Below are 27,160 nucleotides of genomic sequence, written 5' to 3'. Positions count from 1 at the left end.
GATTTTATCATAACTCCATTGGAATATTCCTTTTGTGGTTACCACTTTTTTGGCTTAATATTGGAATATAAACAACAATTTTGGTCGAAATACCTTGAATTTTCATTACTTTTCAATAGCTCAGATATTTTTTTCTTCAATTATATATGGACACACATGTACATTTACCAAACAAAAAAGACAATTTTTGGCACCCCTTTTATGCCAATACTCCCACTTTATTGGTTTTGACGCCTAGTTGAAGACTGATTCTCTTAATTGTATTACTCGTATGTAAATATTTTTCTAATGTTAAACTGTTGAAGTCGCTGTTCAATGATTGAAATTAATGGTAAGCAAGGAGCATTAATTGCCACCCATGAAATACAAAAGTCTTTACGATGAAAAACTCTTAGGAGGAAGGAATAATTATCAGTGTATCTCTAAGGATGAAGCTGAATGTGAGGAGTGAGAACTCTTGAAATTTTCTTCTATCTCTGGTTTCACAGTTCTTTGTTTCCTATCTGTTGAAATTCTCAATTGTTTTTTTCTACTATTAAAAATAAATTGTCTCATTTGCTTAAATATTCATTGTTAAATCTTGAAATAGTGTTATCTTGGGTTCAGTGTAGTTTTCAAAACTTTGCTAAAAAGTTGGAGATTTGAGTATTAGGACCTTTGATTTTGTTTCCACCAAATTGGTTTGGTCTCAGCAAGCAAAGAGTGATAAGGTGACTTGGAAATTGGCAACATTCATAGTAGGAGTAAAAACAATGAGTCCTTTGTAGATTTATCAGAGTTCAATTTTTGTAACAGTAATGGTGATAATAATACATATGTTTATGAACATCAAAATTCATCAGTCATAAAGACAATTTTGAGATTAGTATACATTTGTTAACCAAAAAAATACAATTGGGTGCTTAAAATCTTAATTACCCATTCACAAACTCGATTGAATTGCATACTCAACTGAAACCACAAAAAACAGATTGAGGAATTGATGCTTTAAAAAACTGATAAAAGATAGAATGATTCTTTCAATGCTCTAGAAAGAGGCAATGAGAATACCGATAAAAAGTAATTTTTTTAATAACTTGTCCTTCTTCAAATTTTCTGAATAATTAGCTCTGACAAAATTGATTTATATTTAGATATTTTTATTATAAAAGCAAGGTATTACTACAGCTTAGTATAACTTTATTGATTGCAAAAACTATTTAAAAAGTTACTTAAATTCAATAACACTACACATTGGTTTAAATTCCTAATTAACTGCGACTTTAGATTCAAGCTTTTAAGAATCATAACAAATGGTTAAATATAGGTGTGCTCTATAAATTGTATTTCCTTTTATAGTACTACATATTTATTACTAACATGCTTATATTTTAAGTGCAAGTATGTCAATTTATATATAGAAAAAATGGATCCAAAATCATTTTTCAAAGTGAAACCAATCGCACTAATTTAAAAAATGAACAGTACATAGACATTGATTTTAGGAGTCGCATTAAACAATTCTACTTAAGGCTCTTCTTTTATAAATGTGAATTACTACAAGCATTTTTCTTTTTGCTAACATTTCATGCTTATATTTCTTTGAGCTAAAGCCCTTGCAGTGTCGATCCTTGATTTTACAATTGAAATTCCATCATATCTACAAAGAAATGTCACTCTTGTGTAGATTTCTCTTCAGAATAATGCACCACTGGAGAAGAAATCGATCCAAGTTTGTCTAATTGTTGCGATACTATTGCTCCGTTGCCCTACATGATCAAAGAATCAAAAAGTTCAGGATAGAATGGTCCGGAAAACAAGCCATATATATGTGCAGCAATTACCTACAAAAAAAATCATTCTCCAGCCAAGATACCACTTTTTATTAAGAATTATTATTAGACTCACCTGCGACGTCAATATTGCCTGCCCTTGGTCTTCTGCAGGATGACTGCTGCTCTGCAATTACAAAAAAAGTAGATTTGAGTCCAAACGGAGTTCAGAAAAAGTTGTTCCAGTATCTCACTGTAATAATAAAATTGTTCATCTAGAATCTGTCTCACTGCGTTAATCAAGCCTACTTGAACTTATATCTGTAGCGGTGCTGGTGCTTCCCATTTTACAAGGTTACACACACCAAGTCACTTTAAGATCATATATTCATACTCTCTTTTCTTTCTTCCCCACCTAAACCCTATAATTTTGACATTTAATGTACCTGAGTTGATGGCTGCTGCTGGTACATGATGTGACTAGGGTGTTCTTGCTGCAGAGGTTGGTGCTGGTTCATGATGTGACTAGGGTGTTCTTGCTGCAGAGGTTGCTGCTGGTGCATGATGTAACTAGGGTGTTCTTGCTGCAGAGGTTGCTGCTGTTGATAATATTGCTGCTGCGGCAGAACCTGTTGTTGGAGCTGCTGTGGTTGAAGAGGTTCCAGTGAACTATGTTGGAGTTGTTGTGACTGTTCCTGCTGGAACGGTTGCTGCTGTAATTGAATATAATGTTGTTGTAGTTGCTGCTGCTGCTGCTGATAGTAATAGTATTGGCATGACTGACTATATTCTTGGGCATTCTGCATATATCCATATTGGCCATTCCCTTGCATTGGATGTTGTAGTACAAGTGATGTGGTATTGACAGGTGTTTGAGACTGAGATGAAGTGTTCTGCATCTGCATGTTTTGCATAGGCCAAAATGGAGCTGCCATTAACCCAGTAGCAGCAGCAGTAGATTGAAACTGATTTTGTCCTGGATTGCATTGCTGAGAGGAGTAATCTGAAGTACCAGCCATTTGTGCACCCGCTTCAGGTGGATGAATCTGTTGTGGAGATAGCTGCTGCCGTTGGTGCTGTTTTCTATCTGTATTTCCCCTATAGCCAAATTTGGGACCTTTAAATTGACCAGCATTTCTCTTTCTATGCCAATTTCCACCACTATTACCAGAAGACCGAGGTGGTAGAAATGGTTTTCTTGCTCTCTGATCTCGATGGCGTGCGGAATATGGGCTTTTGCAAACTTGGGTACACTCAAAATCTTGAGTGCTAGCAGAGTTGTCCTCATTTATGGTATGACCACCAATTATTGGTCTACTATTTGACTTATGGCTTTCTGGAATGGCTACACACTCCTGGTGTTTCAATGATATGCTTTTCAGAGAACGTGGCTTCAATTCTTCAGACTCAAACTCACACTTTTCCTTGGAAAAAGAAGTACTTTCCTTTGAGGGAGTTTGCAATGCTTGTGACGATTGGTTATATCCAGTTTGACGTAAAAATTCTTCTGATGAAACATCAGATTCAGAACTATTTTTTATATTCTTAACAACTCTGGTTGATTCCTCTTTTACTTCCACTAAAGTGGAAGATGACACATTATTTTCAGGATCATTGTCTCTTGGTTCCTCAGAAACAGGGAGTGAAAATTCTCTCCCATTTTCTTCTATTTTGTCATCTAATTCCATAATTTGAAGCTTGTATGCATCTGTATCATTAGAACAAGTATTTTTATTTTTCCTCAATAGTAATCCATCATTAGTAGCATCACACTGGTTATCACAACATTTTAGCAATGCCACTTTCTTGTCGTTTTTATGTAAATGTGCCTGCAAATTAGAAATAGAATCTCTAGATGCTTGATTAGGAATGACAACAGAAATCTCTTCCCTCCTGTTCATCAAATTAAGCAATTTTCTGTGTCTGGCAGATTGCTCATGTAAATCTTTCCGAGCAGAGTCTGGAAATAATTTTATGTGCCGATTCCACGCCTTCCTTACATCATGTATGGTTCCAATATAGTCCACAAACTGGTATATTAACATAGACATGTTAGAATAAATTTTTTAAGGTATCTAAGCTTCAAGTGGCGAAGGTTTACCAATAGAAATATCAGTATAAAAAGGATCACCACTAGCAAAACCAAACAATCTATAAATATTTAAAATACTTTTGTTTTATTAAAACACTAAATACAAGTTTAGGAGCTTACAGCGGATTGAAAGATTTTTTTTTCAGGAAATAATAGTGACAAAGTAAAAGCCATAAATATTTTTCAAGGGAGATGCACTATAGCACAAATAACAGTACTTCCATGCACAAGCATAACTATAAATATTTATAATATTAACAGGTTAAATCATGAGAAAAATAACTAGTTTAACAAATATATAAAAAAAACACTTTATATTACTTTAACCCTAAATCATAATGACAGACTATTATAATTGAACACATAAAGAATATAACCTCCAGGTATAAGTTTGATATATCCTCTGCATCTTCTGCGCTCAAACCTTGTGATCCAGACCTTGGAGATATTGTATCAGCAATAATTGAATCTATTACAGCCATGTGCTTTGTACCTCCATGCATCATTGAGAAATTTATCAACTCCTGGAAAAGTACTTAAAATCAACTGAAGAAAATTTATCATAATTTAAAATGTGATTTTATCCACACATGCAAAAAATTACCTTCTGAAAATAAAATCATCCCTGGGCTTGTACCTGAAAGCACAAGCTTAACAGAAATAACAATTCTCAAGTGACCCAAACTGTGATCTTGCCGATTTAAGCACTAGCTAATAGTGAGCCTATCCTTCACACCAGCTCAAAAAGAAGTTTGCTCGATGGGCACGTGAATTAATTTTCAACAATGCCGCAATCTGGAGGGAATACGAACTGTCCCTTTCTAGTTTTTCATCTTAGTCTAATAACTTTAAGTGGAACATGATTATTTAGCAGTTATAATACCAGAGAGTTATTAGACAGTTATTTTCATATTAATTTTGGATTAAGCAGTCATTTTCATTAATTTTGGATTAGGCAGTTATAGGTTACGAAGTGACGCATTGTGCAATATAAGTTGTTACATACTTGTAAAAGGGGAATCAAGATGTGGGATTGCTATTTCCTGTGTTTTAAAGGAGGAAACTCCTTGTTAGAGAGGAAACCCTATGCATTAGGGGGACCCTTGTTTTTGTACTCAAATTTTGTCTAAAAAACAAATTAATTTTATCTTTATTCATAATTTAGTTTGTTTATTTATTGAGTCAAACAGGACACCTGGAAACCCCATAATTTCTTCCTCGCCACATTTTATTGGGTGGTGTCCCAGTTCTCACTAACCATGTAGGTTAGTAGTAACTAAATTTTTACTTGATCAGTCAGTGTGAATTTGCCCCTCTGAATCCAGCAGCAAGTTGGTATGAACATGGGTATTATGGGGTGCGCAAGTCCCACATCAAGCACTATGGAATGCTCAGTATAGTATTTAAGTACTTGGTTCTCCACCTTTAATAGCTAGTCTTTGAAGATGAATTCCCCAAATGCTTTGCTCATCTTATCAATTGGTACCAGACCAAGTTGGTTGTCGGTGTCTTGGAAGGAGAAGGGTTCTAATCTAACCCTTGGAAAGTGTATATACATGTATACTTATCGAACCATCTCTACTTTAGTTTAATATATTACAAACATACCTCCAGAAGCAATTTGTTTTGAGGCAAAGTTCTGACACCATCAATTAAGACATCTCTGGCAGCATCCGCACTATTTGTACTCTTAAACCAAGAAAGGAATAGATGATAAACAAAAATTAGTTAAATACGACTGACAACTGCATTCATAATAAAGGCAACAGATATTTTTTTGTTTTCCACTAAAAAGAACTCCTGTGTATAGTTATTAGTTAATTAGTTTAAAGAAGTTGTTAATTACTCCTGACAACAGCATTCTTCATTAAAGTGACATTTTTTCTTGTTTCCATTTAAAAAGAACTCTCCGCATAATTATGATATGATATGCCTACATCATTCCTTTGTCAAGCACTTAATAAAGAAGTTGAAATCACTAATTGTAATGAGTAATAATAGCCTAAAAGTACCCAAGCCAGTCTTTTAATTCTACAGAAGTTATTCTCACTGAATGCCATTCTACAAAGCCATACTGATTGCTGATATTAAAAAACGAAATAAAATAAACAATGGAGGAGAAAAAATAGGAAGAAAGAATTTCCAAAAAATCATACCGATTATGCTTGATTGCTAGTCGTAGAAAGTGGATTTTAATTGTAAATCAACCTCACAAAACACACTCCCTTACGCACACTCCCTTGCGCCGAAGACTGGACATCTTAAGCATGACTAGATATTTGTGGGTAGTCCAATATAGATGACAAGATTGGTCAAATAACCCTTACTAGGATAGACTCTCAATCTTTTTTCTCTTCTCTGTTTACTTTGGGTTATTTACCATTTGTTACCATGTCCAATGACTCTATGGTCTCATCACATGTTGTTGGACTATTTATCTTCTTCCTTCCTTCTAAATCTATTGATAATATTCTTATATCCCTGGATCTCCACTTAACTTATTATCCATTAGTCTTCTCCCACGTTCCCTTGATTATATTATCTCATTTACTAAAGATTTTGTTTGTTTACAAGACCGGAGTTCGGGACAGATGATTGGCACTGGATGTGAGTCTCACAGTCTTTATCACCTATGGACATTTGCACATGTTGGTACGGTAATGGATTCTCCATCTCTCATTCATGTTCAACTGAGACATCCTACTCTTGCCAAAATGTAAGAGTTTGATCCAAATTTGTCTAAGTTATCAAGTTTGTCTTGTGAGTCGTGTCAATTAGGGAAACACAATCGTTCGTAATTCTTTTCCTAGCAGCATCTCACAATGTGCTTTGTCTCCTTTCTAAAATTTGGGGACCAAATTGTGTTAAGTCCAATTTAGGATTTCAGTATTTTGTTACTTTTACAAAGGATTATTCAAGATGTAATTGGTTGTTTTAATGAAAAATTATTCTGAGCTATTTTCTATATTTCAATCTTTTTATAATGAAATTAAAAATCAATTTGGAACTTTTGTTTGAACCTTGTACAGTAATAATACTCGTGGGTATCTTCTCATTCTTTTCAAAATTTTATGGTTTTTCATGGTACTCTTCATCAAACTTCAAGTGCATGTTCTCTCTTAGTGATGTGGTTCTTAGTGCATGTTTTCTCATTAAAGCTATACACTATCTATAATCTCTCTCTCTCTCCATTATACTGCTTTGAGTTTACCACAGGTTATCTCAACCTTTTTATACTTGCATTTCATTTATTTGTTATGTGTCAATTCCAAAATTTGTAGGTGATGTCTTAGGCTTTCCAGGTTGGCGTCAAGTCATGTTGATGAAATAAGTGTTACTCAAAATATTAGAACTTGGGAACTTGTTCTTTTACCTTATGGGAAATTTGTTGTCGGTTTTAGGTGGACTTTTGCTATCAAAGTTGGTCTTGATGATACTATTGATCGTCTCAAAACTTGTCTTGTAGCCAAAGGTTATACACAAATTTTTGTTTTAAACTATGGTGACAGTTTTTCTCTACTGGCAAAGAGGGTCTTCGTTTGCTTATTCACAGTCATGGTTGCTTTTCAACAATGGCCTCTTATTAGTATTGTATAATGTAAATGTTCAGTTGATTGTTTTCAACATAAAACTTTGTTGTTTGTTGCTTTCTGTTTTTTGTGTTTCTGTTTTCTGTTTGGGTCATGTATGGGCCTTGTTCTGTTTGATCTGTATATGGACTTTATTCTTAAGTCTATATATAGGCTTTCTTTCATTGTACTCAGACAATTATGAATGTAATAATATTCAGTCTCTTTCTCTTATGCATTCTCTCTATCTTTTATATACCAAATTTTATAACCTTTTTTATCAACTAAATGTAAAAAATGTTTTTCTTAATGAGGATTTATAGGAAGAAATTTATATGGAACAACCTCCAAGTTTTGTTGCTCAAGAGGAGTGTTCTAGATTAGTATGTAGTCCCCACAAATCTTTATATGGCCTCAAGCAGTCTCCTAGGGTCTGGTATGGAAAATTTGACATTGCTGTTCACTAATTTGGTATGACTAACAATGAGGCAGATCATTCAATTTTTTATCATCACTCAAGTGTTAGGTGTATCTATCAAGTAGTATATGTTGATGACATTGTTTTTACAAACAGTGATCACCATGACATCTCACAAGTAAAGCAACACCTTTGTCACAAATCTTGGAAAACTCAAATATTTCTTGGGATTGAGGGGGTAGCACGATCCAACAACAGAATTGTTATAACTCAAAGGAAGTATCCATTGGATATTTTATAAGAAACTAGGTTAATGAATTCATAATTTGTTGACACACCTATGGATCTCAATGCCAAACTCCTACCTAATTAGAGGGAGCCTCACTCAGATCCTAAGAAGTACAAAAGATTAGTTGAAAAATTGAACTATCTTATAGTTACTTGTCCTGACATTTCCATTTTCTTTGGAGTCAGTATGGTGAGTCAATTTCTTAATTCTCCATATGTAGATCATTGGAATGTAGTTACTTGTATAGTGAAGTACACTAAAGGTTCTTCTAGAAAAAGTTTGTTGTATGTCACAATAACCATACTAAAGTTGTATGTATTCAGATGCTAATTGGGCAGAAACTCCTTCTAGGAGATCCACTTCTAAATATTGTGCCTCCATTTGGTCTTTTGGAAGAGAAAGAACCAAAATGTTGTGGCAAGAGATAATGCATAAGTAGAATATAGAGTTATGGTCTCAGCTACTTGTGAGCTTAAACAATTACTTAAAGAATTGCAATTTGGAGAGGTCACTCAAATGACACTTATATGTAACAATCAGGTAGTTCTTCATGTTAGCTCAAATCTCATCTTTCATGAAAAGACCAAACATATTGAGATTGATTGTCACTTTATTCAACAAAAAATTATATTTGGAGATATCAAGACCGTTTGTTAATTTGAATGATCAACCAGCAGAAATTTTAAGTAAATCTTTAAGGGAACCTAGAATTGATTATATTGTAACAAGCTTCGTACATACAATTTATATGCACCAACTTGAGGGTGAGTGTTAGATGTAACAGGCTTGGCCCCTATCTTCATAACTTTTGTTTTTTTATGCTTTTTTATTTTATTTTACATACTCTAATACTATCTTAGAAAGTGGATTTTATGTCTAACTCAATCTTAAAAAATCATTTTGCAAGGTGAGGTTTGCACCCACTTATATACTAAAATTTACATATTTCTCTAATTGATGTAGGATTAGCCAATGACAAGAAAAAGCAAACAAAATGTTTATAACATTAAGGAATTTAGGATATCAGAAGGTTAGGGTCTGAAAAAAATTTATTTGATATCTAGGGTGAGAAATGTTCCTATTTCTTATACTCAATAATATAAGAAAAATATACCAAAAAGAGCTTTTTCATTAAATTAAGGAACTAAATGTAAGTGCTTTTAGCTCAAATTTTGTACAAAATACATATTATTCACTCTAATGAATTTTTCTTTTGTACTTGAATTCTCGTAAGTTCTAACTGGATTATCATTAGTGACATCCAAAGAACTAAATTCCATCTAATACAATCTAGAAGAAAGAATAAAAAGAGAAAAAATAATTAGAGTAAATGAATATTCTCAAAAACACAAAAACATTGATTGAGTGATTCAGATCATAAAAAAAAATATTTATAGTAACATCCAAAACAAATTGTTAAGTTCCTAGTAACAGATAAGTACATAATACCTACAATATATTTTAGCCGGGAGAAATGAACATATAAAATAGGGAGTGCATGTAACTTTTCCTCTGTAGCTGCCATTTTTAGTGCTTCTTTGTATATACTGAAAGCTGATTCTGTATTTCCCTGCAATAAAAAATATAAAGCAGCACATGAAGTCACTTTTTTGTACCTGGGTGTTACAGATTTTCCTTTAATTGGAATAAAGGCTCATTGCATACCAAACGTTTTTCCATATTAGCTTTTGATATAACATTCTCCACAAAGTCTGAATCTCTCTCTTTACCACTCTGAACATATGCAGCACGAGCAGCAAAAACATCTCCTATTTGTTCCCTAAACCTGGCATTGAATAAATGGATTCCTGGCACCCTCTGCAGCAAAAATATGATGGAGCTATAAACATTGCATTTCAGGCATCAAAGCTATGAAAACTAAGCCTAAAGAAGAAAGGAAAAACCTAGGCATGAAGTTAAGAAATAATGAGATTGGAAAGAATTAACTAACCATGCAAAAATACCACTCAACTTGCCATAAAGAATAGTGGACAAACTTAGTTGGATTTCCTTTTAGTTGTCATTAGTAACCTTCCCATCATAAACCACACAATAGAATACAAAAAACAAAGTATATAGAATTTTCACATTTTTTTATATAGAACTATGGTATTTTGTTTATCTTCAATTGGAGCAGAAGAGGAGCAGGAAGAATGCCTCAGCAATATTGTGGATTATCCTTTTATATGGTGCTCTAACCAAGTGTATCACTTTCATTTCATGTTGAACTGTAAGAGTGCCTAAAAATGAATTATCACTGAGTTCGGACAAAAGAAAAATTGTAGTTCTAATATGGCCACTGTAATCCTCATAAGACTTGGTTAGTCATTTACAAGTTGGTTTTCTATAGTTGAATAAGATCATAAGCCCAAATTTTTAGAAGTTATAAGAGCTTATCCTAAATCCATTATTTGGTCTCCCGTATTTTTCTGTACTTCAGATGTAGGTGTTGCTATTAGGCCACCCACATTTGTCCACACTTCAAATGCCTAATCTAGGAATGAGAAGGTGCGTTGAGATCTCACATTGACTAAAGATCTTACCACCGTATAATGTTGGACAATCCTCACCTTATAAGTCAATTTTGAGGGATTGAATAAAGCCCTGTGCCCAAATTCTCATCATGAAGCTCAAAAGACTCACATAAGGGGTTTATTAAGGTAAAAAAACCATTCATGCCCCTACCTTCACCTAACAACTCCAACTTATGTGAAATTGGTTCATGATCCCAAGGAAACTTGGCTTTTCCCATGGAAATTACAAGGCCTTCATTTTATTCATTTTTCAGAAGAAGAAAAAGTTTTGAAGTCGAGGCCCAAAATTCCCAAATATGAACATTGACCACTATTTGAGCATCATGCACTAACAATAAAATAAAAACCTTTTCCAACCTAGAGAATATTTGAAGATAGGTGAATGTGTTAACTTCATACTAATTTGGTAAGCCGCTTGAACAGTTAATTTCCTGAGATGGAAAAAGACTGCTGATTCAGAAAAGCTTGAAGTTAGAATATCTAATGCTTTGAACCACCTAGTGCCAAATGATTATGACTTGATTTGGAAGTTTAATCTTGAGTTTTAAGGTTATAATTTTGATGTTTATTGTCATGTAAATGACTCTGCTGCCTTTGGTCGTGTAAAAACTATGTAGAGAAATCAATTTGGATTGCTTTGTTAGAGGTTGAAGGGTAAAAAGTTGTTAATGGATTAAAAACAATTTTAATCAATTAAAATGTTCTTCAAATTGCTGGAAAACAAGAACATTTTAATCAATTAAAATCAAGTTTTAATTGGTAAATTTCACATCAAGCCACTTGAGCTTTTACAAGATCTCACATTTAACCGATTAGAATTTAAATTGATAACAAACTCAAATTAATCCATTTCAATGCCCTTCCTTTGTGCAAGGAATATTTTAACAGATTAAATTCTATTTTAATTGATTAATCCTATCAACTATATGTATGAGCTACTTCAAGTTATTTTCATTGAATCAAATTGAGAAAGATTCAAAATATATCAAACACCTAAGGAGAGTTCTACAGCTATTAAAAACACATTTCTTGGTTTCTTTAGAAAATCAAAAAGCTTCAAGATCATTCATCAAAGATGGGGATCACCTTTGAGTCTTTCTTTTTCATTTCTCTTCTAAGAGTTTGTTCAAGTGATCTTGTTCCTTTTTTATTACTGTAAAAGATCTTGTGAGGTAGTTTTTCATTCTTATTTTATTGTGAGTCTTGTAAAACTTTGAAAACTAGTGAATTGTTCTAATCAGGGTTATTAAACAACTAGATGTAGTTCTCTTGTAAAAAATGAACCAATTTAAGTTTTTGGTGTTTCTCTTCTTCCTATCTTAACATATTTGAAATTTGAGATAAAACAGGTATTTTGTAAAATGGAAGGTGAATAACCATCATCTTGGCTTTTTTTTAATATGAAGCAAGTATTTTGTATGCTCTATCTTTGATTTTATTAAAATAGTTGTTTATTACTCGTTAGCTTTAACCAATCTGTTTTTTTGCTGTATCTAACTTAAGTGTTAAGGGTCATATCATATGCTGTATCTTTTTCCTTCTATTGTACTTGTTCTCACCTTTTTCATACATGTATAAAATATCAGCTGAGCCAATACTCACTGATTTTTGTCATCCTTTAAATTCAAAAGACTCCTTGAAATCAATGATGAGCATAGCACCAAACAAAAGCAAACGACATAAATAAACATATTCTAAAGCCACAAAAGTAGGGATAGACATTCAAGAAATATCACAAGACTGTTATTAAGATGTGCCAAATTAATTGTCTTTTCCCCCTCAATTAAACATGACTCAGAATGCAAGTGACCTTCCAGATTCAAGCCATTACATTTCATTTTCTTCCTTTTCACTTATAAAATGTCATCACAAATTAGTCTCTGAATTATAGACATCCATTTCCATTTAACATTAGTAAATACTTCACACGTGCATTCTTCAAAATACCTAACCTTTGTCTATTGTTTCCCAGACTACTACAGAGAAACTCAAAAAAAGAAGCATGTGCAGAAGCAGAGAATTAATAAGAAATTAAATCAACTTGAGGTAAATATGAAGATACCTTCAAATGAATTTCAGTTGCTCGGTCTAAAGAATAGTTTGCAATTTCTCTTCCTCCCTTGGCTTCCATGAAGTCCACACAACGCATCCAGTATTCAGGATAGTTGGCACACACAATCAAACATCTCTCATAAAGTTTCACAGCCTATCTCAATGGGAGGAATGAAAGATTTTAGCCAGCATAAAAATAAAGCAACTGACAAAATTTTCTGTGAGTACTGTGGAAAATTACCCAGTCAAAGTCCCCTTGAAGTTCAATAAAATCCAGATAATTATGCCAATTCGGCAATTGATTTGCATCAAGAGGCTGAACATGAAAGTAATGTCTTCGAATACTAGCCTCAAAGGGACTGATTTTCGAATACAATTCACAAGCATTATGATAAAGCTGTTCTCCAATGGCCCTGTACCTTTTTAGGGCTATTGAACTAGTCAATCCAACAGATGAATCCATCATATCTTTGATAATGTGATAAATCTCACCATCCTTGTAACACGTAGTCATAGGAATTTCACAATCAAAACATGGCTCAGATTGCAATTCATGGTTTGCTATGCCCTCCTCCAAAACAGTTAGTAACTTTTTAAAACTGAAATATATAACAAATATCTGGTTAGTGTATTATTCAAATATATGCATATATAATATAAAATGTACCCATATATAATGCAGACATTTATTTGTTGAGCAAGCATTGTTTATAAAATTTGATAACAATGATCCATTTAAAACAATATAAAATGAAGGTGGAGACTAAAACAAAGATGTAATATCTAAGTAAATACTAAAAGATATGAAGTACAGCCTCCAAGAAATGACAAGTAACTGTTGAAAAACTAAATACTTGCTTCCTACTCCCTGTTAAGAATCTGCAATTCCAATTACCATATAAATACCCTTTTCTTAAACTGTTTTCATTTTTAGTTCTTCTACTTAATTAATCAAGAGAAAAAATTACCAGTTAAAAATATCTTGACCAATGAACACACTCTTTATGATATATTATTGTTAATTAGAATTATATATATTCACTCTAAAGAAACATCTCATTCAAATCATTGAAAGGGGAGATTATATACTACAAATATAAATTATAATCTTCTAAATATAATAAGTATATAGAATTAATAACGTGAGAGACATAATAATATATTTAAATGTTATTCTGCTTGAGGAACTGTATCTCAAAAATTTAACTAAATTTAATTTAAGGTTATAAATTATATTGGCAAGAATATTTTAACTAATATTATGTATTTTTTATTAATTGCCAATATGGAGAGGTCACTCAAATGACACTTATATGTGACAAACAAGCTGCTCTTCGTATTAGCTTTAATCTCATCTTTCATGAAAGGACTAAACATATTGAAATTGATTGTCATTTTATTCGAGAAAATATTGTATCTGAAGACAACAAGACTGAGTTTGTTAATTCAAATGATCAATTAGCAAATATTTTTACTTAATCTTTACGAGGACCTAGAATTGATTATATTTGTAACAAATTGGATACATACAAGTTATATGCACTAATGGACTTAGTCCATACTTTTTGTATGATTAATCTCTATATAAACATAACCCTATGTGTTCAATATACACAAGGGATTAATCCTATATCTTTTTTCCTTTATTTTAACACATAAAGTTGACAAGAATGTAAGTGTAGCACAGTTTCCATTATTAACTCAGACCTCAAGCAAAGAGGGGGCAGAAGGACATAAAAGTTATATATGACTTCATACTCATAGCCTAGTAAACAAACATTGTTTTAATATCAATTTCCATCAAGAAGTTTCACAATAAAAGCCTTACCTGTCATAATACTGGTGCAACTTTTTGGTTGGAAACTTAAGAGTTTGGATATAAATGTGAGCAAGGGATATCCACTGCTGCTGGGAAAACTCAAAGAGAATATACTTGTCCCACAAGATATGACATAAGTAGTCCTTCCCAACAAAGGACATGGCTCTATCAAACAATCTGAATTAAAACATATCAAGAAATCAGCTCATTCTTTCAGCAGAAGCTAGAGTAAACGCCTTAGAAGAGAATAAAGAGATAATAGTGTGGAAACATATGGATACTGCTGGAATAGGTCACCTAAACCATTTATCCCAAACAGTTTTTACTGTGTGCCACGTTCCCTAAGTTAACTACACTTACCTCCGAATATCAGATGGGTCCTCAAAAGCTGACATGCCAAAGCTACAGTAATCAAACCACACACTGACTGAAAATGTTGCTGCTAACACAGCTTTTTCAAACACTTCAACAACCTTATCTGTGGTGGATATGCATGACATGTGGGCAGCATACTTCCTCCAATATCCATGACACAGAGGAAATTCGGACAAGAAATTATTATAAACCAAACATATTTTCTCCACATCGTCCTGCAGAAATTGAACAAGATATATTATTGATACTCAAACTTTGTTGTAACAATAAATCCCATAATAGCACTTGAGAAAATATCGAAGAGTAGAGAATGAATTTGAGAGAATGAAATTCCCTCTCTTAGGATCACATATTTATAATAACTTTGGATACATTAGAAGACTGGAAGAATTGTGAGAAAAAATTGCATGAGGAAAAATAAGATTCAATTAAAAAACAAAAAAGACTCATCAAAAATTGATTTTCAATCTTTTATTATGTTGGTTGAATTGAGTTAATGACCATAGCTAAAATATAATTTAAAAATGTAAAAATATACTAAATACTTTTAATTTTAAAAAACTTTTTTTTTAAACAAATATGTTATTTTATAAATACCTATATTATATAAGGTCTTTTACGTAATTAGAAAAAAAAACACTTTTGTAATGTCATACCCAAAACAAGTTAATCACTTTTAATTAAAAAAACTTTTTTTTATAATTGTAACCAAACATTAATTTTAAGTTAGTTTAATAAAAATCACCTATAAATAAATCACTTTTCTTAAAAGCGCTTATACTTAAATTTAAACAAACTCACCTATAATCCATCATCTAATTTACAAGTTACTATAATGAAGACATTAATATTATCAATATCACATCATAAACACCTCTAAAATTTGCATACTCTTAGAAAATGAACTATAAGCCTAACTCAAACTCACAAAACAAGCTTGTAAGATATAAACTTATATATACTATAAGTTGGTCATATTTATAGTCAATGTGAGATCTCAACACATACAACTTAAGCATCAGCAATGGTTTTTCCTATGTGGGAAATTTCAGTGTTGTATAAATAATGAAAGAAGTACTGAAAAGGACATTAAACCCAAATACTTGTAGTTGGTTTCTCCAAGTATTTTGACTAATTTAGGAGGGCTTCCTCTTATTCTGCATTTCACATTTCAGTTAATAAAGTCTTGTTCTGTGAAAAAAAGGTCAGTAAAAGTGTATGAAAACCATCTAATTTCAAACTCTCCTTCACAATCATCTACAGAACTTCCACATGAGTATGAAACTAGACTTTAATTTTCCTATCAGAATTAGCAAAATTACCTAGTATGACACAAACCAGAGCCAGAGAAGAGGGAGGAAAGCATCCAACATTTTAGACAATCAATAAAGACGATAATTTAATTACCCAGTTTATTTAGTTAACCTAAATTAATACAGCCATACAAAGCATATCAAACATAAGTTTGCTACGTTGATCTCATGAAAATGAAATAAAATCAATTACCATGTTCAGTTATTGAAATCAAACTTACCGGAAATAATTTCTCAACCTCTGAAATCAGTAAAGTCCATTCATCGAAACCTGATAAGCCCTTAGAAATAACTTCTTGAAGATCAAGATTGTCATCAATACCTGCAAAAAACAATAAAATAAATGACAACCCCAACTCAGTGTCATTGTTAGTAACTTTCTGTGTTGAAAAGATTGATTGGATGAAGAAATAACCCTTACAGAATATGGAGAGATAACTAAAACGCAATGAAGTAACTAATAAAAGAAGCATCTCTTAATTAACAAGTACTCTCCAAAAATGGTGAAGAAAAAAATTACAAGAAGATCCAAAAAAATAAAGGGTAGTGAAGGAAGGAAGGAAGTACAAGTACAAATAAGAAGCTAAGACCTCACCTACATGTCATTTTTTAAGTTATACATACAAGCATAAAATGTTATAATAATTTGCCAACAGGCTACCATAAGATGACAGTATTTTAAAAAATGGACTAAAAATTTCCATGTATAAATAAATACGCTGCCAATACACGTCAGACAAATCCATCACTACATTTCATGATTTCGATATGCAATGAAAGTACACAACCATTTACAGAATTTCACTCTGCTCACCACTAAACCTGCAACTTTGTTTGATTTTGAAGCAATTTAACCTAAAATTGAAACTTATCACAGGTCAAAATTCTTAAATTATTTAGTTGACAGCAACCTATTTTATTATAGATATAAATATAAGGTGTTATTTATAGATTAGTTAAATCAGTTAGAAAATTAGTCAAAAGTAGTTGTCTAGATTGGCTAAATAAGCCCCATTATACTTTTTGGAACTGAAATTACTCATTCTAAGACAATTTACAGTTTTCCAGTTTATCACATTTTTCTCCAATTCTCTCTTCTCTCTTATAGTTCAACCATGGACCCTGACACTATTTAACATAAAACACTGAACAGTGAATTCTGGGCTCAACGAAAGATTCCAATGCGCCAGAGGATTCGTATATGGTTCATAAACATTGGCAGATTCTCTAAATGAATCTATTAATTTGTTCTGTATCACTGCCAACAAACCTTTATCCCTCAATCAACTTACAATCATTAATCAGCAGTTACGTTTACATTTAAATGCATTTGTAATTTAGACAATGCCACACTATTTAACCACTCGTGAGATTTTAACTGCAGTCTAATCTAATTTCAGAAAGCGACAAACTAAATTACAAGCACAGGTCAAGATTCTACTGTGTTTAAAGAGTCGATCTCAGCAAAGAGAGAACGGCACGTATACGTGATAAGACGAAATCAAATACAATAAAATGTACAATAACAATTATTACAATAGTTATAATAATGAACATTCATACAAACAAATAAATAAATCAGAAAAGAAGAAGAAGAAGAAGAAGAAGAAGAAAAAGAAAAAGAAAGATTCACCTGACGATAGTGTCGGTGCCATTAGAGAACGATGAGAGAGAATCTTGGCTCCACACAGCACCGTCGTTGAGGTGAGAGCGAGAATGAAAAGAAATATAGGTTCGGGTTTTCGCCCGTTCCCAACTTCTCTCGCGCTCTCCACAGTTTTGCTTTTTTAATTTCTACCTGTTTTTTTATTACTATTAAATAAATAATAATAATAATGTTACTTTCATGAAAATAGTTGGTGTTTTTGAAGTGTATGATATTATATTATTTAAAAAATCGTGTGTAATTATTTTAATACAGGATTAATTTATATAAATTATAGACAATAAATTGTTGCTATTTTTAAATTACTTAATTTTAATATTCAAAAATAAATCAACTAAAATTATATTCTACCTACTATTTACTCATTTTGTTTTATGGTTTAAACGAGTTGAATTATGATTAATGACTAAAATAGTTTGATTGAATAAAATAGCGATAAAATTTGAAGAAGAAATCAAAATAAAAAAATAGAGAAGAAAATATACAATTAAAATAATGTAAATAAATTAATGATAGTAAATATTCTGATGTTTTATAATTACTTAAAATCAATGGATAAAAATTCTAAAGTTTAACACAACAATAGTATCTGTGTTGTATTATTAATTTCAAATAAATACAAAATAAATAAATAAAAACAGGTCAAATTATATTTATAATTTTATTAAATATTACCGGATTGATAGCTTTATATAAAATTGATTATAAAAACTTGTAAGATACTATGTTGCAAAACTAAAGCATGAATAATTTTATATGAAAAATAAAACATATAAACATTATTTTTGTTTTTTTTAATTTATAATATAATCATGGATAAGTATTTTCCCCGATGTTTAATCTGATAATTTATACGATATTTTTATCAAAAACTTAATATTGTGATTGGTATTTATGTGTAGTTCATCGTTGCCAAAAGAGTGAGCAGAAAATGAAGATACAGGCACTGTCCCCGCTTCGCCAACGCCCGTTTCAGCCTCTACTTGCTCCGCTTTCTCTTGGATTCACTTTCAAACCTTCTTTTCTAACTCCAACCAAACACGCCCCTTTGCACTCTTCATTCATCCTATGTTCACGTTCTTCGCATTCAGTTAAGTTTCGTCCCTCTTTTGCAACGGTTACAGAAATCGATGGGGTTGTTATTGACGACGGCGACACCGAACCGGACTTAGTAAACGACGGTGAAAACGAACAGGGCTTCATTAACATTGGCTACATATCGAGTGTTCATGGTATTCACGGAGAGATTCGCGTGAAACCAGCCACTGATTTTCCTGAACTGCGTTTTGCCACTGTAATGTTTATTTTCTGTTCTTTTATTGTATTTGTTGGTATTTAAATTGCTAAGTAACAACCTTGTGTTTTGTGTTGAATAGCCTGGGAGAAGATGGTTGAAGAGCAAGGTTTTGGGTGGACAAAGCATTCAAGAAGTTGAGCTGGAGGAAGGTAGAGAACACCATGGACTCAAGAGTTGGATACTCAAATTCAGAGGAATTGAGACAGTGGAACAGGTTTTTCGATACACTTCCTAATAATGAAAATTTTGTTTTACTAGCCTATTATAGTCATGCATGGACTAAACAGTTTGATTTCAATGTAGAAATTTTACGTAACTAATAAATTTGATCATGAAAGTTATTGGAACAAATTAAAAAGAGCTTATTTGATAAGTCAGGCTTATTGAAAATAAACTAACTCAAAATAACTTATATAGGAGTCATAAGCTATTTTCCTGAGCCCAAATAAGCTCTCTCTAAGCTCTTCTAAATGTCCCATATGTCAGTATATTACTATATTACTATATGTTAGTTGAAGAAAGAGGAAGCACCTTAGAGAATTCATCTTTTGACTAATCTTATTCCAAAGTCAGTTTTGATGCAACAATAACAAACACAAATGCTACACTTTATTAAAATAATTGACACTCACCTCTGTTTATTGCCCCTGTTTCGTATATTGACACAGCCCATTTATACATGTTTTTTTTGGCCTTGGCTAATCAATACATTGTGCAGGCTAAGATGCTTATCGGTGCTACCTTGCTTGTGACAAAAGATGACAGGCCGGAATTAGAGGAGGGTGAATTTTACACACATGATTTGATAGGGATGAGAGTTTTTATGAAGGTTTGTTCTTATCACAAATCTTGTGTATATATGAAAACAAACCACTTTACCTCCCCCTATTCATTATTTAAATTGTTGCTAAAGCGTCACCTGTTCCTTCATCAGTTTTTTTTCTGTAATTTTGTGACTCCAGCTGTGTGCTGTTGTGACAGAAATGCAAACTGTTTGCCATATAATTTATACTCTTCCATGAAACAGGACTGTTTCTTTTCTATTGAACACTTTTCTAGATACATATCTGAGTGCTAGCTGTCCCTTTGTACCAAGGATCCAGCAAATGAAATGCCAAGTGCTAACATAGTGATAAAAATGAAAAAGGCTACTATACATAATGTATAGATATTGTTATGTTGATATGGATGAGCTTTAAATTTTCTACTCTGGTATCTTTGTCACCTTATAATGAGTTTTTAATCCTGAATGCAATTTTTGAAGGTGTTGACCATGCTTGTTCCTATCAGGAAAATGGAACACTTGTGGGAACTATTGTAAATGTTTTCAATAGTGGAGCCAACGACCTACTACAAATTGTGCTTGATTCATCTTTTGATATGCTTGATAAGAGTGGAAAGTCAAAGTCTGCAGGAACAGATGTTTCTGGTCAGCTTGTTTTGGTACCTTTTGTTGAAGCCATCGTTCCAGATGTTGATATGAAAAGAAGAGAAATGCATATTACACCACCTAAGGGACTCCTCGAAATAAATTTACGATTTGATGACCGATCCAAAAAAGAAAGGCGCCAACTTGTGAGCCATACTTCTTGATACTTTATTACTAATCTGTTACTGTTAGGAGTCTCTTTTCTTTGCCACTGAATATGTTTGAAATTTTGGAAACTGGATGTATTTCACTGAGAAACACTAATATGGCCTAAAAATTAGGAAAACAATTACTCCTATAACTGTTGTAGCTAGAAAGGAGAGAAAAGTCTAATTACATTAAATCCTAATTCTAAACCTGAATTAATTCCAATTCAGCCTTACCCTCAAGTTGGGTCATAGGTGTCAATCATGCCCAACCTGGATCTCAAGTTCTCATAATTTGCTATTGGCAAAGCCTTGGTCAATATGTCAGCAATTTGATGGCTTGAAGTAGTGTGCAAAAGTTTAATTATCCTATCATTAATCTTCTCCTTTATGAAATGACAACCAATTTCCACATGCTTTGTTCTATCATGATGCATGGTATTTTTAATTTTCAACAATATCATAGTGGCATATATATCAAATCTGAATTAATTCCAAATGAGATTACATTTCTCAGTCTCTACCTTTTAAAGGTGAACGAGGCATAATTGTAACTCCTACCAAAACAGGTTAATTGAATGCAATTATCTATCATTTAGATATAATATTTAGTACTATGCAAGTCATGCTGGCAGATATATATATCATTCCAACCCAAGTGGAATTTTGATTTTCCAAAGGTGGCAGCATTCCACTCTAGATCTCAATATTTGTACTTTTATTATTTTGATTCTAGACTTCCTTTTATGTATTTTTTCTCTGTTGTGATATCAATATTTGACCGGATGCTCTTTGCCAGATAATTGATTCAGATATTTAATTGGCTCTGGATAATTCACTTAATGGTGTCAGGAATGGAAAGAAAGGAAAAAGTTTCAAAAGCGTCTCATTGCAGCAAAAAAGAAACTCTCTGAAATGGAGCAACAACATGTATTTCATGGATATCAACATGGAGAGAAAGATCAATGGAGCTTGCTGAGTGATCAGATTGTTGGTGTAAACTCCAAATTGCTCCAGGAGGCTTTACAAAGTCTTGAACGTCCAGCAAAGAGGCAAGCTAATATGACGATAACAACAATGAAAGTTTGTTACGGCTAATTTAATATTTTTTGTCACCACTTCCTAACCCCTTTTTTATTGAAAAAGGAAACATTGTTTTATTTATGTGTGGTTTCATTTCCTTGAATTTTCATTTGTGTTTTGACTTTTTTAATCAGATGGAAAGTAGCTGAGTTGACCAGTGCCATAGAAGCAAAGCTTATATATTCCATCCAATTATCAGAGGAATATTTCTCAAATGGAAGTGAAAATAAGTTGGTTAAAGATATCCAGGAGAAGGGACTTAAGCTCGTGTCTGAGGGTAAAATAGCTACGGTCTTCCTCTTGAATGAAAAAGAGCATCATGGGAGCATTTATGACTCTAACATGGTAGAAAATGAAGCAATTGACACTTCGATTATTCACATGTTTCAAAAGGTAGTGCAGTGAAAATTTTGCAATGGTTGTAAACTTGTGTTTAATTATGTACTTTTTGTAGATATCCTTTTGGTAATGATTAATTGTCGTGAAAATCTATTTGCCTGTGACCCATCAGATGAATCTTGTGTATTAATATAATTACAACAAAGCAATAATCTCTTAAACAAATACTTGAACAAGTCAGAAAATGCCATCATTTGAAGTTTTGTTATTCATGTTCATTTCATTTCCACTATCTTTGAAGAGAATGTATTATCTTCTATCATGTTTCTTTCTTTTTCTACCTTGATGATACATGTAAAGCTCATTTGCATGGTATTATATAGTAAGTAACTTTTGGAGTGACTATATACAGAATAGTTTTTCTTCATCTAATAAATTTGCATCTTTTGCAGATCAAAGGTCATGTTTCTGTGCCTTTAATTTTGGTTTCCTCGGCACAACAAATTCAGTCTCTAAGAGATCTGTTTACAAGCAACAATTACTTCAATTTTGACGCTGAAAAGGTTCATGTCATAAAGCATCTCTTGTTATGTCTTGTACTATCTTAGATAGAATGTGGTCAAGTTTTTTAGTGCTGCATATCTTTCGTTCTATCCCAAGTTACATATACTTACGTCAGAATTTTTTGTTGAAGGAAAGGGTTCATGTGGCTTTAGTATCCACATTTCCTAGGCTTTCATCTAGAAATGCTACTTTTCCTTTACTTCTTGATGGTTTCTCTTGTCTCTTTGTCAACATTGCATTATGAGTTAGATGTTTGAAAATAAATAGGTTAGCTCTAGAAGAGAGGTTGAATAGAGCTTAAAAATGCTTTGCAAACTTTTTGTTAGATGGTGGTGATTTTTGGGAATGATTGTCTAATAGTTAAAAAGAATTTCAAAAAGGTTTTCACAAACAACTTGTAAACAACAGCCAAAAACTAATACCAGTGTAATAGAGGTAGCGAAACACTTTAAATCTTTATACTGGTTCAGTTCTCCTTTTCACTGTAATAGTAAAGGGTTCCGTTACTTCTAATTTTAAACAAATACACAGTTACTTGTTGTAAATAGGAGATTATTGGAATTAAAATATCCTAATATCTCTGTAGTTATGAGGAAAATATCCTTAGAATCTACTCATTCATTTCAAATGATTTTAATTTCTTTTTTAAGAGAATGTGATTGTTAAAAATAGAAAAGTTGAGAATGTAATTGTCATGATAGTAATTAATAAAATACTTCTTTTCTTTCTCTTTTTTCCAAGTTTACTCTTGTCATTGAATAAGACCGTTGTGAGGAGCGTGTTGATCTTTTGTTGCCTGTCAGAGTTGTAATAGTTGGTAAACTTTTAGCTAACAAGATTTCTATTGCATTCAACTTGTTGTATTTTACCATGCCTTGTTCTAAACATACTTTCCTTATACTAACAGCACTATTTTAAGCATGCAATAGCAGAACGTAGCTCTGTTAGAGCCTTTATGGGAATGTGTGAATCAACACTCTTATGGTTTCGCAAGAAATAATGTCTTACACCTCACGTCTTCTCTTGTATGAACTTTAGAAGAGCGTCTCCAACTTATGCAAATAAGATAGTTTGAAGACAAAGCATAGTCTTAGCTTTATAGAGAGACAGTCTTGCAGATTTTCCTGATGAACATGCTTTAAAACATGTATGTATATATATATATATATATGTTAGTTCATCAAAATAGGACATTATTTGTTATGCTTAAATTTAAGCATCATTTAGATTAACTTTGTCTACATAGATGGTTGAGAGAAGACTGTTAGATCAAATTGACTCATGACCAGATCGTTTTAGCTTTAACAATGTCATCCAGCCAGATCGTTTTAGCTTTAAAAATGTCATCCAGCCATATTAGTTTAGTCTGGGTAAGTGTAAAGGATGGAATATGTTGTTTGCTCATTGGATCACTGCTTGGAAACTGAAATTTTCAATGTTTGCTCATTGGCTCATCAGCATTCTATTGGTACACAAAATAGCATTGGCCTTTTTTATTTTAAAATATATTTCTAGTGCCGAAGTCTTCTAATGCTTGCATAATTCGCCTCACTCATGATTTCATGTTTTAACCCTCTTTCAGGTATGGTTTTTGGAGGAAGAGAAGCTGCCAGTAGTTAGCAGCTTGCCTGAGGAGCAGAACAAACATAAGATTTTAATGAAATCACCTTGGGAAATACTCCACTCTCCCGTTGGATCTGGAGGACTTATTAGCTTGTTATCAAAACATAGTATTGCGGATAATCTTATTGGCATGGGTGTTGAGTACATTGAGGTTAGTTTTTTTCTCTATATATTTAGATTTATAAAGATTATACTTTTAGTTTTTAAGTTGTAATGCATAACTCTATGAGCAAAACAGAGCAACATAATTTTTGTTAGGTTTTTTTGTTGCTGATTTGATGCCTCTACTTTTACTGTCCGACTCATTATTGCAGTCTCTATGGCTTTATCCTTTTAGCCAAATAGGTAAATAAAGTTTAGATGCTAGTGAATGGGTGGACAACATGATTCTATGATTTTTCTGTCTGGGTTCTTCTTACATTCTAGTCTTTGATGAACAGTTATTATGGTTGATTTTCTCTTAAATAGTTTTCCGACGTTCACTTATGCACAAAAATTATTCAGGAGTCTGTTTTAATAATATTAATATAATAATATGAGGATATATGTAAAGTTGCACAAAATTTATTACCTCTTGCAATATATATATGGTCAATCATTCTTTGATGAATTAAAGAAAAAATCATTCTTTTAAGGCAGTGTTATTTTTCTTGTTGTTTAAGTGTACCACCAAGTTTATGTATGAAATGAAGGACGTTTGAGATGCTTATATTTAAGGCTACAGGCCTTGGGATCATGTCTTTTTGTGCCTATGTTTTTGTTGAAGAATTGCAGAATTTTATTGCATTACATAGTTTCAGTTCTCTCTTTTTTAAACTCTTTTTCTTTCTATAAATAGGTGTAAGTGATTTTCCAAATTTACTCATGCCCTGTTTTTCTATCGAACTATTGTGCCTTCTTCATTGATACATTTCTTTAAAAGAAGTTTGATAACTTTCTCAGGTGGATGAGGTTGTAATTTTGTTCAAAGTTGTTCCATTTCTATTTATTTGCAAGCTTTATGTGCCAGACAGACATATAACAACCTGTTATTGGTTTAGAAAGATTATAGGTATTTTTTAGATAATTTTTTCCATAAACATTTATTAGGAAAAATTAAAATTAATTGTTTCACTAAAATCAACTTATGCACTTAAACTTTTATAAAAACTTTTACATCTAAGTTCTCCAAAAGTTAGAGTGCATAAGCTAGTTCATTTTACTCTATTTACTCATGGGAGAAACTTAGTTCATTTTACCTTTTTTTCTTACAAGTGTTTATAGAAAATTTATCTGAGCAAAAAGCTATATTTATTCTTCATTGGTTTTTAATGGCCATATACTTTCCCTGGTTCATTTCTGCTGTACATTCTTGCAGTTATGCTGCCCAAGTGAACAAATTGGTGGGGGAAACTCACTGCTTCTTGGGTTGATTAACTCACGGGAAGCCAAGATTGGGATGCAAATTTCGCCAACGATAGATGATTTGGAAAAATATTTTGACGTGATATTGTCATTGGACTTCGTAAAGAAGTTGCAGACCAACAAACTCCAATTTGATGCAATCCCAAGGGCACATTCCTTTGTGGAGAAAGTTGACAAAGAATGGGTTACTGTCACCACTTCCACTCCCAACTCATTTGAGCTTTCTTGTAGTATATATAGTTCCTTGAATGCATGTTCGTTGGATAAGGTTTGTATAGTGGAGGTTAGAGAATAATTCAATGAATTATACAGTGATAAGGATTGGATAGTGTTTCGTTACTCATGTAAATGAGGGAAAAAGAAATAACAAAAACAGAAAGATGGGAATATATATATATATATGATGTATCCGTGTATGATGTTCCTTTAATCCTTGCAATTTTTTTATGCAAACACGAGATTCAACCTTATTTTATGAAAGAGATTACTAGAGTTGGATATGATTTTCAGTCAATGAAGTATATTGTTGCTGTCAATTGTGAATATACATGGATTTAAATTTATTTTAATTTTTTTATCCAAATAACAATTTTTAGTAAAACATTTTAAACATTTTACAAGAATAAATTACCCTCACATGATAAAGTAAGTTTAAAGATAAAGTACTTAAAAATTTCATCCATATATTTTTTAAGTATATTAATTATATATTAAACATGAAGATATTGATTATTGTAAGTTTCAAGAGAAAGTACTTGTTATTTCCATTCATATATTTAATTATAGATGAAGATCTCGTATTGTGTGTTTTGATTTTTTATTTAGCTGTAACTTTGACTTGGAGTGCACTGTAAGTGATTCTTTAATCGCGATTTCTAATTGATAAGGTTAGAAAGTGTTTTGAAAGAATTTAAAGATTCATTAAAAAATTTAAGTTGCGTTTTAATGTACTAAAAGTTCTTTCTGATAAAATATTCTTTCTCTCACTAGTTTTGCAAGAAATTAAATATTTAAAAGTATAAATTAGTATATTAAAATCACTTCAAATTTTAAATCTTAAGATTTATTTTATTTTAGTCTATTAAGACGAGTTTTAAATAAATTAAAATTATTTAAATATTAAGTTTGTAATCTAACACTCCTTAACCGATTAAAAAATCTTTTAATTACTTAAAATTATTTAATTTAAAGTGCAAACTTTAATTCCTGTTTTAACATACTATAGATACGGGCATTGAATCATGACTTTGTTTTGTAAAATTAAAAAAAAAATATTACAAATTTCATTTATTATATTTTATTTAATAAACTATACAATCCTTTAGTTAAAAAACTCATTTTTTTTTTAAATGTTGTGTTGGCATTATAACAAGTTATGCTACGTTTTTATTAATTAG

General features: G+C 31.9%; 2 protein-coding genes across 2 annotated transcripts; one reads left to right on the top strand and one right to left on the bottom strand.

The window, feature by feature from the left end:
* Positions 1 to 1,492: 1,492 nt before the first annotated feature.
* Positions 1,493 to 18,008, bottom strand: LOC137812201 (pre-mRNA-processing factor 39-2). Its single transcript, XM_068614118.1, has 13 exons — positions 17,846 to 18,008; positions 16,434 to 16,534; positions 14,885 to 15,114; positions 14,534 to 14,701; positions 12,947 to 13,304; positions 12,716 to 12,859; positions 9,785 to 9,937; positions 9,573 to 9,689; positions 5,452 to 5,532; positions 4,221 to 4,367; positions 2,198 to 3,781; positions 1,888 to 1,938; positions 1,493 to 1,748 (listed from the first exon to the last, which is right to left on the bottom strand). Exons 1-13 carry the CDS (start codon positions 17,865 to 17,867, stop codon positions 1,653 to 1,655), a joined length of 3,252 nt encoding a protein of 1,083 aa, XP_068470219.1. The 5' UTR covers positions 17,868 to 18,008; the 3' UTR covers positions 1,493 to 1,652.
* A 752-nt stretch (positions 18,009 to 18,760) lies between these two features.
* LOC137812200 (uncharacterized) lies at positions 18,761 to 26,277 on the top strand. The gene is made up of 9 exons (XM_068614117.1): positions 18,761 to 19,172; positions 19,255 to 19,389; positions 19,894 to 20,004; positions 20,466 to 20,750; positions 21,603 to 21,802; positions 21,968 to 22,226; positions 22,625 to 22,735; positions 24,319 to 24,510; positions 25,717 to 26,277. Exons 1-9 carry the CDS (start codon positions 18,810 to 18,812, stop codon positions 26,056 to 26,058), a joined length of 1,998 nt encoding a protein of 665 aa, XP_068470218.1. The 5' UTR covers positions 18,761 to 18,809; the 3' UTR covers positions 26,059 to 26,277.
* The last annotated feature ends 883 nt before the right edge of the window (positions 26,278 to 27,160 follow it).

This window comes from Phaseolus vulgaris, chromosome 2 (assembly GCF_000499845.2).
Source record: "Phaseolus vulgaris cultivar G19833 chromosome 2, P. vulgaris v2.0, whole genome shotgun sequence".
Taxonomy (NCBI): domain Eukaryota; kingdom Viridiplantae; phylum Streptophyta; class Magnoliopsida; order Fabales; family Fabaceae; genus Phaseolus; species Phaseolus vulgaris.
Note: the sequence above shows the minus strand (reverse complement) of the source record. Positions and strands in the feature narration are given on the sequence as shown.

Bases quoted from the DNA above. Each gene is read 5' to 3' on its own strand.
- LOC137812200 (XM_068614117.1), top strand. From the start codon at position 18,810: ATGAAGATACAGGCACTGTCCCCGCTTCGCCAACGCCCGTTTCAGCCT. The intron at 19,390-19,893 runs GTTTTTCGATAC...TACATTGTGCAG, and splicing joins GAATTGAGACAGTGGAACAG to GCTAAGATGCTTATCGGTGC. The intron at 22,227-22,624 runs GTAGTGCAGTGA...CATCTTTTGCAG, and splicing joins TTATTCACATGTTTCAAAAG to ATCAAAGGTCATGTTTCTGT.
- LOC137812201 (XM_068614118.1), bottom strand. From the start codon at position 17,867: ATGGCACCGACACTATCGTCAG. The intron at 14,702-14,884 runs GTAAGTGTAGTT...GTTTTAATTCAG, and splicing joins GACCCATCTGATATTCGGAG to ATTGTTTGATAGAGCCATGT. The intron at 4,368-5,451 runs GTATGTTTGTAA...GTACTTTTCCAG, and splicing joins AAAACAAATTGCTTCTGGAG to GAGTTGATAAATTTCTCAAT.